This window comes from Cryptotermes secundus, unplaced genomic scaffold (genome assembly GCF_002891405.2).
Source record: "Cryptotermes secundus unplaced genomic scaffold, Csec_1.0 scaffold168, whole genome shotgun sequence".
In the NCBI taxonomy this organism is placed as follows: Eukaryota; Metazoa; Arthropoda; class Insecta; order Blattodea; family Kalotermitidae; genus Cryptotermes; species Cryptotermes secundus.
This window is the reverse complement of record NW_019721760.1, coordinates 7,646-21,065: the sequence shown is the minus strand read 5'-3', so window position 1 is coordinate 21,065 and position 13,420 is coordinate 7,646. Positions and strand designations below refer to the sequence as shown.

Below are 13,420 nucleotides of genomic sequence, written 5' to 3'. Positions count from 1 at the left end.
GACGTGAATAGCTTGTGTTCTTTTAAATGGTGTTTTTAGATAACAGAGTTAAGTTAGTGTTCATACCATGTGCACCAGTGTTTGTCTAAAATATGAACGCAAATATCAGTATTAAAAAGAAAACAATGAATGGTTTAATCCAGTACGAAATGTCGAAATTCCATCAGTTTTCTTTCCTTCAGAGACATAATAGGGCTAATTTGGTAAGTAGGACCTACTATCATATATTCATCATCTTTATTCTTAAACTCTAGTAAAAGTTGTAATTAAAATTGTGAAATTTTATGTCCCATTTAATATTTAAGGTCATATTTTACACTTTTTAGGTCATATTTGACATAATTTTGGGTCATAAGTGCATGCATATATTTATAGTTTTTAGGTCATAAAAATCCGGGCCCTACTCATAACGGTTCTGCCTTGCGTAACAGCTGGTAATGATACAGCTATTCACAACAAACTTTAAAATGAAAGCAAGCAAATAAATTCCAACACCACATATCTTTTATACATAGATTTCACAGTGCAACACAAACGAAGGAAATGTGGAATCATAAGCATGAACTCAACACAAAACCAGAAAACTAAACTGAACACATAGTAATGGGGCCCTGCTAAAACACACTGTATAACACCCAAACTGAGGAATCACATTAAGCAGGGGTGTAACATAGAGAGGTCTCTCAAAACTGCTTAACCAGCAGCCAGAATAGCAAAGACACACAGAAAAATTACATATATATTTCATCCCCATATTTCATATAACAGTGTTCTATTGAAGCTTTTGACTTTCTTCACACCTAAACAAGAGATTTTGCCACTTCTGCAGAAGGTGGGTGTTTTTGTTAAGCAATGCTGATTAAAATGAGAATTTAGTGGGTCAGCAGCATCTGTCCTCTATCTCAAGAATTCCTCACCTCCTTGAAAATGGCAGCATCATGGAGTGCCTCTAGCACAAGCAAAACATAAAAGGACAGACCTGGGAGCAGGGGTTGTGGGTTTGCGCATGCTGAAAGCAACACTCAACAACTCGGCTAACTTGTCCTTGTCCAATCCTGTAGAAGAAATCTGTGAAGTCAGCATTGCTGGTGGCACTAATGGAGGTGTTGGCTCTCTCAGGGTCACCTCTTCAGTCTTCGCTCCTGCCCTGCTGGTGCTAAAAGTCATTTTTGCAGAAGGCCTGCAAAATTCAAACAAAAGGGGTCCTCTGTCTTTCATCATGGATACTGTCAGAGCTAGAAAATACATACTGTTCATCTGTACTTTGGAATTATGAGCAAGGATAACTCAGTCAAAAAAGTGACTGCTACAGACTAAAGAACCGGGGCTAAATTCTCAACAGGTGAGGGATTTTTCTCTTTATCACCATGTTCATATCAGTTTCTGGGCCCACCCAGCACGCTATTCAACAGGTACTGGAAGCTACTACTTTGAGGGATAAGAGGCTTTATCGTTAAACTGACCGCTCACCTACTTTAGTGGTCAGGTTAAGAATGTGTCTTTATGTTTTCTAAAGTATACATCTTCATGGAATGACACTTAAATATAAACTTTACCTTCAACTTACTTTCATTAATTNCTTCTGTTTATATCTTCAAAGCAAAGAAAACACGCTTTCATAACAGTACAGCTAGAAACCGCTCGCCAGAACCACAGGAACTTTGCTGCAAGACAGGCATATGTAACGATGACTTGGCGCAGATAAAGTCGTGTCTTATTTATACTCTGTTCTACTGACAACAGGCCAGCGAAAAATCTAACAATCTACAGCAAAACCATCAATTATTATGGGCGTTATAACATAGGTGTGCAGCTGAACGAAACATACACGTCGAACCCCCCCAGACGATTTAAATCCCTGACGAAACATACACGACGAACCACGGCAACGGGTTAAGTGTTCTATGTATCTTAACTTTTAGTGGAAATATTTCAATCCTATTTCATTTATACTATACCACACTGCAAACAGTATTTAAAAATATCCTTTCATTACATTTTTAACAATTCTCATACCTTGTAATATCTAGAAAACCAATAGTTATGGGTCTACCTTACAAACTTTCTGGTACTGAAAAAAGATTATTCTAATTAGTGTGCATAATCACATTCATTTTCTCTCCTTTATCACGTTTTTTTCATGATCTGCTAATTCTGTTCTTCCTTTTTAATCTGTGTCAAAATTTGGAGAGTATGCTGTATTTATTTACATTACGGAACCAACTACAACTACATATACAAATTATTTGTGATCATGGTTTGTAAATTGTGAGAATGATTTTGCATTGACAAGCCTACAATAATACCATTTCTGACAACACTTATACTGGTGTATAGTGTGCAGAACTCAATGATACAAGAGAGGAAAGCATTAACTAGCTTCAGAAATGCAAACATGCTCACAGAAAGATATTATCTCCTCTATATGCACTTGATGCAAAAAATGCACAAAAAAGTGGACCCAATAGATAATTACGGGAGCTACTTACACTTTCTTAGGTGGCTTCTGCTGAGGCAAAAACACTGGGTTCTTGCCTGACCTCATAGTGAGGATCACATCTGTGTGAGGAGAATCAAGACCACAGTGAGGACAAACAGAAGCTGAATCAACTGTCAGCTGGCAGTCACGGTGATACCAGTGAGCTGACGCACACTGTACAAATTTCCCCTAAAAGCAACTGGACATCAGTAATCTTGATCAAACACAGAATACTAATCTCTCAATTTATGAACATTCAATGAATGAACTGAAAAATTAATATCCCATTTTCAGTTTGTGTATTGATTTTTTACTACAATGCAGACATACCAACACATCTGTTCTGGTAACATGTTATCAGTAATGCTTTACAGCAATTTTCAGTAGACTGTACTTCTCTTCACCTTATTGCAATTTTCTGTTTTATTATTTTGTTGATCTAGCCTACTACCATTCAACAAAGGTTGCAATCTCCTACTGGAAAATACTTCTACAACTGTTAAGTAACCAGAAGTGACCAGTAAATATATAATAACTAATTTTCTGGTTTGAATACAAGAAAGATTGTGAGTATTTACAGATATTTGGGTTATACATTATTTCAATTATTCCCAATATTTCTCCAGCCCAAATGCTACGGATGCTTTCAACCATCATCACTATCCCCTCCAATACAAAGGATAACTATGAGTTAGCTGTATACTGGTGTGAAAATTGGTGTGGTCTCTGACCTCGGAGGAGGAACAAAAATTAAAGGTGAAGAAAGCAGTCTTCTGTGATTTGGCACCATGTATATGTGGCGTTAACCGACGTTTCGGAGGAACGTATCGCCTCCATCTTCAGGGTAGAAAGAAAAATATAAGAAATCCACAGACTGCTTTTACTGGTTCTCATGGTCTCTTCGCCTGTGGATTTCTTATATTTTTCCTTTTACCTTGAAGATGGAGGCGATACATTCCTCCGAAACGTCGGTTAACACCACATATACACGGTGCCAAATCCCAGAAGACTGCTTTCTTCATAGCCACCGCCGTGAAAACCTCAAATCTTACAAAAATTAAAGGTGTTTGAAAACGGTGCTGAGAGGAATATCTGAACCTAAGAGACAGGAAGTAATGGGGCACAGGAGAAAAATGCAAAATGGGGAACATCTTCATCAAATATTATTAATGTAATCAAACCAAGAAGAATGAGATGGCTGGTAGATGTGACATTCATTGAGAAAACAAACAAAATGTGTGAGACCAGGGAAAAAAGAACTGTAAGGAAAGAATTGTTTGGGTGACAATGGCAGAGAAGGAATGAAAATATTATAGTACCTATAAAGAAATAGGACGTGGGCTGTATTCAACTAGCACATGACATACTCCAGTGGCAGGCTACTGTAATCAAGGTAATCAACTTCCATGTTCTATGACCTTTAAATGCTGGGCATTTTAAATGGTTGTAGGGTGAATCAGACATAGTTTACTTAAATTCCTGTTGCTGTTGGGCATTTAAATAATTTTAAGCATATTTTAAAAGGGTAAAGGGTAAAGTTGTCCTTATGCTTAAATAATTAAGCACTACGCCATGAAGGCATATGGGGGAGTGGATGTATTGCTGTACCTAATACAATTTTTATGATAAAAGAATGGTACTAACTTCATTTTTATCAGCAAAAAACAGTGTCACATATTATTATGTAAGATTTGAAAATATTTAGATAAAAAATTATACTCTAGTTTTATTTATTTATTTATTTTTTGTAATTCTGATGCGTACTGTGCAAGATTTTCCCACTTTTTCACAAATTGGTGTGTGTGAAGCCTATATATACACCAAGCAGAAAAGAAATGTATGTGCAGTGAAATATACTATACTTAAAAATAATTATTTAGGATTATGCATGCACATCTACTAGCAGCATTTAAATGCTTCATTGTGTGTACGGGGCCACAATGAATGTACCTTTCAGTGTATTGCTATATGCACTTTGGATGTAAAAGGTTAAATGTGATGAATTTTTTGACCAGCTGATGGACTATCAACTTCTCAATAAGTATATTGCTCCATGGAATTAGTGCCTGAATATTATCATATGTAATGGCTCCCCATGAATGCTTAGACATGTGGTCCCAATCTTCAGATCACAACCAAGATCAGAATCACAGGAGACTTCACACAAAACAAGAAATTTATAGACTCTGAGGTTCTCACAGTAGTGGTTGTCGAGAATTCTATCTTCTGGGATGTAGCGCCATTATGTAGCCTTGTGAAAATCAACAGATATTTTGGAAGAACATGTCACTCCAGCTTAAGGGCCAAAGAATAAACTAAAGACCTGCTTCATGCTTGATTGGCTTATTCTTCAACCTTGAATATGGAGGTGACATGTTATATGAAATATTGGCTGACTTTCACCAGACTACGTTGTATCATCATCCCAAAAGAGAACTCTTGATAAGATATTTATTCAAAGTTTTGCCAATGTGAAGTATTATTGAAATAATAATTATAAATTACAAAATCTGATCTTCAGAAGGGTTGCAATATGTTATCAGGAGAATATTTTTCTTTTTATGCTGAAAAGCCCCCACAGATGGAGGAGTTTTGAGATTCTGCTAGTGGCCAATTCTGGACAGTGGTAACAGTGACTGAATCACTGGCTTAGAGAATCTATTCTTGTTCGATTCTACATCTGGAAGCCGTCTCCTTGGCCTTTGCCTAACAAACATGCGAGACAAAGACACTATACAGAACGACACAGGATTTGAGGTTCTCACTGTAGTGGTTATGAAGATGTAACACCGTGGCTGATTTTCAATGACCTATATGGTGTTACATCTCAGCAGACAGAACTCTTCAATTAAACAGAACTATCTGAATACCTGAGTACAGAAAACTCCACAGCCTGGACAACAGTTATGTCTAAGCAATCGCTGCATGTGAACATCACATAAAATCAGGTATGGTACTCTGCAACTTGGACGCGAAAGCCTTGTGTCCTGGGCAGTGACAGCATTACAACAGCCAACTAAACGATCATCCAGTGTATCCATAGCTTGACAGTATAGTTCACTTGCAGTGCCATTCTGGCCACAAGTAGATACAAACAGCTGTGACTTGGTCTGACAGCAACACAGCGCAGCAGTACCAGCCTGCAAACAATTGAACAATCCATGCAACACATGTTAAGAGTGTTGTGTCATGGAAAAGCATATCTATACAAAGCTATGAAGTGCTCAATTATGTAGTGATCACTCAGACAATGAGGGCAAGGTTTTGGGAAGAGAATATAATGAATTTGAAGTACTACTGCTCATAATCAGTATTCTTTACATGATTAACTGTTTTCAATTACTTGAATCCCATTTCCAGTAATACCATATATTCACATAACCAAGAGAATATCCTCAAGCACCAACACTCCTGATTTTTATTTGGGAAGCACCCAGTTCAAATCTGACCAAGATACAAACTATACTGACTGACATTTCTTGTGGCTTTCTCCAGGCCCTCCAGGAGAATGATACCATATAACAGTATCATCCTGAATCAGGTCGTGACTGATTCCTTCCAAATCCTTTCCAATTCATTCTTCATTATCAGCCAGTCATTCAAAAATATACAGCCTCATTTCCTGAGAATATTGTTAAATAAACTACAAATAAATAAATAAATAAATAAATATGACCACACCAATGCCTTCCTCTCACCCCAACTCTAGTTCCCTACACTTCACCAGGCCCTGCAACAAAATCTGTTTCACACACTTTATTCCCAGATCTTCAACATCACAATCTGATGTAACTTACCCCACTTGAAATGGCAGTGGATTCAGGTTTTGCTGGTACTTGACTGCCGTCTGCTGGGCTTGGAGAAGGAATGTTGTTGAGACGGCTACGCTTGTTCCCATCCTCTGCAAAAACAACTATGTCAAAAGGTACACAAAATTAGAATACACAGTGTTTTAATCACTATGGTCAGAACTTCAAAAATACTATTTACATCCAGTCCCTTAACACTGCCACAAGCCCGTTCTCTCAGCCACAGCACATGCAACAGCCCTGATCATGACAGCTCATAAGAGGATGACAATTTTCTTACTGACAATCACTTCATTCTGTGCTGTCCTCTAAAAACTGTCTCACTTTCTCAATAGCTGGCGTAAGAGAAAAGAGTTATGTAATGAAAAATATTACTTGAAATATGAACACTTTGTTACAGACGTGTAAGCAAAGTCACAACAAAGCATCAGCCCACATTAACATACAGCAGAATTCTTAGAATTATTTACATTTGCTATATCTCTTTAAGTGACTGTCCTTAATACTTAATATTCTTTCAGACTGATTTCAACATTTTTCGTCAGTATTTTTGACTCATATTCTGATCACATATATGGCATATGCAAACTGTACTAGGGTCTGAACATATTATATCTATTATTGCTTCAGAAAATCTCTTGGAAAATAAGGACTGCAAATGCATGCCTTTACAATGTTTACTGGTAATGAATGCAAAGCGCCTCAGCACTGGATACATGTGAGCAATCAGCTTCATACTCTGGCCCCCTTACTGCAGTGGAAAAAGGCCTCCAAGACACTCCAGATGGGAGGATCAGTGGGCCCTCAAGTATTCTCAAAATTGCCAGAAGAAGAAAATTCCAGTGTTCCTGACAGGAATTAAAATACTGGCCATTAAGCCGTGGCCCATCATATCAATAGGAAATACAATTTTCCTCACGGGCCTCTATATATAACAAAACTCCATAAAAACTCCTCTAAGTATGCTTCTAACTGAGTGAATTGGAAAGCCTTGGACTGAAAGCAAGATTCGATGCAGATGACTCACCTTTCACTTCATCATCACCATTATCATCAGGATCATCTGGTTGCAGCTTTCTCTTTTGTGATGTAGTCTGACATGCTTCAGTCATTACTGGGCTCCCACTGCGACTGCCTGTTTGAATATAGATGGCAAATTTAAGATGTCAAATCCTCAAACTGTCAGAAGAAATTCAGCAATCTTTATCTAAGAAAAATCATGTGACCTGTCGTCAGACTACATGTTTCATAAGTAAAATATTTCACGTGATATATTTAAGAGTTGGTACTTAAAAATCCTGATACTCTGAAGAAACCCACAGCTAACAGAGTAAATATTTATGTTACTGAGATAGAATGAAAACTATCTTAAGTATTTAATTAATAAATAAATCAGTACTTATTTCAATTCATTTTTTCTGAAGGAACATATGTGGCAACAGAAACATGTCAAGACTCCTGGTCTGTCATCTACACAACTGGGTTGACAGTTCACTCTACAGTTTGAAAATCACGCACTAACTCATCTAATTTTTACATTTACACCTTACAATTATACTGCAGAAAATAACTCACCACACAGATCAACGCTGGGAAACTCAGCAGCATGGCTCTCAGCAATGGGGTCAGCACATTCTGGTTCCTCTTGCTGTGATGAAACAACTGTTGCAAGTGGCTCCTCGGGCATTACTGCTACCTCATTTGTTTCTTCAGGTTCTGGAGATTTCTTCTCTGCAGCATCCACGTTATTGTTGCTATTAGATTCCTTAATCTGTCGACGAGATGGCTTTGTTCTCCTGACATTGTTCCCAGTAAATGAGTACCTGAGACCTTTGTATGGACGGTAGCGACGTTTTCCAGTTTTTGTATACGTTTGAGCATGACCACTTTGAACATAGTTTTGAGGTTTCACTGTTGTTTTCACAGTGGTTTCAGCCTTACTTGTACTGAAGACAGTAGATTTATTTCCTGTTGAAGACGACCTGGTAGTTGGTTCTGCAGTTGTACTTGCATTGTCTTCAGGCTTATTAGACCTAGAAGCCTGATCATTATATGAATTCTGCTGAGAAAGCTTCGGAGATTTAAATGGAGACAGTGGTGCTCTGGCAGGAGACTTGGAGGTTCGTGTTGTCCCTGCAGCTTGGTTCTTCTCAATGGGACTAAGACGAGGTGAGCGATAAGTTGACACCTTCAGATTCCGTGCAGCACTGATTTTATCTTCACCTTGGCTCAAATTACTGAATGATTTCTCCTTACGAGCAATTGCACTCTGCAACACTGATTCCCGTGGAGAGTCTTTTGAGCGTCGTCGTGCTGAACGCTTCACACCTGCTGGTTCCTCAACAGTAGCCTTAGCTGCAGCAGCTGCTGCCTGACTCCGTAAAGAACGCTTCCCTGATGCTAGACTGGGAGAAGCAGTTTTAGGAGGTACAGCTGATGTTTCACCACCTGTTTCACCTTTCAATTCTGGGTTTACTAAACTCCAGACTTCTTCACTATTTGATTCACTATCCTGTGTGCTTTTCGCTTTTATTTTCTTGGTTCCCTCACTGGAGTCCTCTGATGTCTTTAGGGTTATTACAATCCTAGGTTTAGCATCACCACTTGCCTTGCATAATATACTGTCATTCTTTGAAGATTCACTTGGAGTCTCTGCACTATCAATTACTTCACTCTCTTTTTCACTTTCGCAGCTAACAGTAAACACAACAGCGCTGTTTTGGTTATTACCTCCTGACTCAGTGTCCAGATTAATGTCACTCTGTTTTTGTTCATCAGTTTCAGATTCTGGAGCCTCACCTTTCACTGTCAAAGACTGGCCATCAATCAATCCTTTGCTCGCTTGGATGCCTTTATCTTTATCTTCATCTTTTTCTTTCTCTGTCTTCACATTTTCAGTGGTTCTCACTTCTCGATTAAATTCACTTTTCATTTCCCCTAGAATAGTCTCAATCAAACCTATACCTACTTTACTGCTAGTCTTACGTTCCGTCTCCAAGACAACACCTGACTTCGGTTTATCACTCTTACTATCATTTTTGTCATTAGTGCTCTCACTGTGACTCATTTTAAGTGAAATGCAAACTGAATCACTACTCTTATAAAATAAAAAATTATTTAATTACTGCAAATACTGATATTTGAAGCAAATCTGTTGCATAATGTGTCCATATTCCAGTTGGACATGTTCTAAATTTGGTCTGTTTCAATACACGTGCCAGCAGCTTTAACCAATAAATGAAGATATATTCAGACCAGTGTTGTTTCTTATGCAGAAATAATACTGTTACAATTACAGCCCAATTAACCTGAAACATAATTAAGACAAAATAACTAGGATATAATATAATCTAGATAGTGAATAAAATTTCAAATTATTTACTTAGACAGTAAAAATACTTATCTAGTAACCAAATCAATTGGTTGCTAATAAAAACTATTTACAGAACTGCATAAATGTGATATAATGGGTTCAAAACCTGACAAAAATTTATCATAACTAAAACTGTACTTAATCTCTTCAATGCCACTAAACAAACATATGATAGTCTCATATGAGGCTACAGCTGTTTCTATCCTCCTGCCTACATATTCATAAATCTTATTAAATCATGAAAGAAACACAACTAGCAATCTTTACTTTACAAACATTTATTACAAGAAAAGGGTCCTGTACATAGATCTGGCTAATTTATTTCATTTATGGTTTATTTAATGACACTTTTAATGGTTAAAATTATACAGAATCAAATAACAGTATTAATAAATAATAAGGTGAAAAGGATGTAAAAGGGCTCATGGCCCTACTTTGATGGACTACACCGGTATTTACCTAGAGGGATTCAAGAATAATGTGACAGAATGGCCAATTTCTGGGCTATGATATGAACCTGGACTCTCTCGATCCTACAGCAGAACTCCTAATCTGACGATACAATTTAATAAAATTCGGTCAGAACTATAATTTATTTATTTATTTACATGGCATACTTGTTTACCCGTACCGTTTGTCAAAACTAATTTAATAAAATATAACGGCATATACATTTGTGACAAAACCTTATAAAATGTTTCTCTTTCATATATTTCGCACATTTTAAAATGTTCTGAAATCTGATGAACGACCGAGTGCCGGCGCGACTTTAACTTTTGCGAACTACTTAACTGTGCTTTGGTTGGCGGTTACTCAAAGAGTTCGAAGGTTATGTTTGTGGACTGAAAATTTTAATGGTACCTGGATGTGCATGCACTGAAACTTACCTAGATAAACTTTGCCGCTTCAACGCCAAATCTCTCCATAAACACGATGCCTCAGCAGGAATGGCTATTCCTTTCATTTCACATAATTTTTACTACGCTCTACAACTGACAACACACAAGCCTAACGTACGCAAAAATGCGTGCATTGGGATGGGGTAAATATTATGCAGAACGATGCAGAATGTGGTTGGTAATAGTTCATGGGGTTTACACACCAGATGGCGTGCACGAGAAGGGTGAAATGGAAAATTTGACAAATTTATCTGTAGTATAAATTTTAATTCAATTTGTTTTACATAAATATGAAAATGGAAGTACTGCCAATATTCCGCTATAGTGTCAACGTGGAACGTAGGAATAATCATATTATTTACTTCCAGTTTACTTCGTTCCCTTCCAAGACAGTCGTTGTTACAAACCTTCACTAACAAGTAAACTATATCCGTCCGAGGTAGGTAATTACCTTCCAACGCTACTAGAAGCGCTTCGATTTGGTATTTGCCTCCGGCAGGAGCAAGAAACATAAATAGCCTATACCTTACACAGCGTAAGGGTTGACCAACCTGATTGAACGGACTGAAACATCTTCAGCGCTACTCGCGGAATTTGGTAGTATTATTAATGAGAATAATAGAGACACATCGGCCAGCGTGATGAACCAGGGATACCAACGTCCGATGGAGGAAGCATGATACTCATTTCTTCCAGTTGTCAATTTTTGTTCGTAGAAAAAAAAAGGCGAAACTCTGATTGATTTCAGATACAATGAAACATCTCATCTACCCTTAATGTGACGGTAGCGGGTCTTCCGAACGTCGATACCTAACCTAATACTCAAGGCCACACAGAAAATCGAAATATTGATCTTTGGGGTATGTGTATGAGGGGTCAGCCATAAAACTGTCCCTAGCATTGCGACCTTCAATGGTCTATTGGGGTAAGTCGGATAACGAAACACTTCATTTTATTCTGCAAACGGTATCTCAAACAGTGAAAACAATTTTCTATGTGCTTCGTTGTTCGTATGCTTTGGTTCAGCATTGTCAAAACATACAATGCACTCATGAACTTTTAAATATTCTAAGGCATAAATTCTGCAAAAAATAAATACAAATTCATTTATAGTTCAACATTTATTCTGCTCCAAAATACACCACAAATCTTTACTGAAGATCTTAAATAATTTCACTTATGTCAGAATATGATAATCTGCAAGACAAACATAACTAATGTCACCTAAATTTTTCGAAAAAATTATTTTCCCATTTCTAGTTTGTAGTAGGCTTCTTCTTGGGCTTCAGGCTGAAGAATAAGACAAGCAGTCCTATGGTAGCATATGTTGCTTTCGCCACCTAGCAATATGAACACATGTTAAAAAACCAAACTAGAGAAAAACAAACACACAAACACATGGATTTTGTATACTTTAATCTGAAATATTACCACACTGATTCTCTGTAGTTGTTACCACAGTAAAATTTTAAATCACACTTATTAGCACTACACAGACATTTTTATATCACAGATACTTCTCTGTGATGATTTCATACCTTTGTGCCATCTAGAATTAACATTTTTCAATTCACTACTAAAATATATCCAGAAGTATAAATTTAGTGTTATACTTCAAATATAGGCAATGATTGCTGTCTACTTTTCCCTTCTGCTACTCATCCTGAATTTGGATTCCTTATATTTACAGGAAAATATCATCATAATCATCATCATCAAGGTTTAAACCTTTATAATCCATTCCATACATCTTTGGGCATCCATTGGATCTTGTTCATCTAGGTGTATAGTCCCTTCACTGTTTTGGAATGCATTCAGCTACCAGTCTTTCAACACAATGAATCCAATTAAGACTATTATTCCAAACAGTGGCGGCTCGAAGCTAAAATTAGTGGGGGTGCTGCTCCAGAAGTGCACAGTTCTATACAAAGATTTGGCTACTGACATTAAGCTTAAGGATTATATATTGTATTGTACAAGTATAAAGAAAGAATTAAAGAAAAAAGGAATCATTATATAAATGTTATCAATAATATCATGTGGAAATTGGGGGTGCTGCAGTTCCGCAGTGCCTATACACGGGCCGCCTGATTCCAAATTATGTTATTTAAATTGAATCTCTTTAATTTGTTTACAATCACTGTGTTTCATATTTGATCCTTTAATGTGTATCCCACAACATTCCTAAGAAACTTTATTTCTGCTGTTCTCCATCTTTTGCCTCTGCTATTTTTGTCAATGTCCATGTTTCAAAGCTGTATGTAAAGTGGAATATCCATAATTTTATAAAACGTAGTCTATAATCCACCATACAAAATATTTAGTACTGCAAAGTTGATTATTACTGGCCCATAGAAAACTTAAAAGGTTTATAAAGTCATTATTTTTAGCATATGCTTAAAAAAGAGATAATATACATAATAAAAAAGGGGAATGATCAAATATTCTTATAAAAGAAATGTGGAATGCTTACTCTTTTCAGTTTATCCAGATATGAGTGAAACAATTTGACTAAGGGTGATCAAGGCCACGCCACAGCTCAAGCGGTTAGATGCTGGCTTTCCACCGTGGTGGCCTGGGTTCGATCCTGGGTCTGGTCAAGTGGGATTTGTGGTGGACAAAGTGGCGCTGGGGCAGGTTTTCTCCGAGTACTTTGGTTTCCCCTGCCAATCTTCATTCCACCAATTGCTCCACAGTCACCCTCACCTATCATCTGGGGCTGGTACAATAGGCCAGAAGTGGCCGCAGTACAAGGGACTTAGTCCCACCCCACTAGCAATAAAAAGAAAGGGGTGATCAAAAACAAAAGTTAAAAGAAAGTTAAACTTGTCCCTGTGCTTAACTAATTAAGCACTACACC

General features: G+C 37.3%; 1 protein-coding gene across 5 annotated transcripts in view; it reads right to left on the bottom strand.

Annotated features, from left to right (window-relative positions):
• LOC111875628 (histone-lysine N-methyltransferase EHMT2) overlaps window positions 1-11,049 on the bottom strand; it is a 27,894-nt gene extending 16,845 nt beyond the window's left edge. Inside the window, exons 1-7 of one of the 5 annotated variants that reach the window (XM_023872014.2) lie at window positions 11,012-11,049; window positions 7,864-9,596; window positions 7,316-7,423; window positions 6,277-6,392; window positions 5,350-5,619; window positions 2,490-2,668; window positions 980-1,180 (exon numbers count right to left, since the gene is read on the bottom strand). In XM_023872014.2, the coding sequence (XP_023727782.1) occupies window positions 980-1,180; window positions 2,490-2,668; window positions 5,350-5,619; window positions 6,277-6,392; window positions 7,316-7,423; window positions 7,864-9,355 (2,366 nt within the window). In that variant the 5' untranslated portion in view covers window positions 9,356-9,596; window positions 11,012-11,049. Of the gene's footprint in view, window positions 1-979; window positions 1,181-2,489; window positions 2,669-5,349; window positions 5,620-6,276; window positions 6,393-7,315; window positions 7,424-7,863; window positions 9,597-10,120; window positions 10,141-10,548; window positions 10,970-11,011 lie in introns of those variants that run through there. The other 4 variants (XM_023872013.2, XM_023872016.2, XM_023872015.2 and 1 more) reach the window with 4 other exon arrangements.
• Between the last annotated feature and the right edge of the window lie 2,371 nt (window positions 11,050-13,420).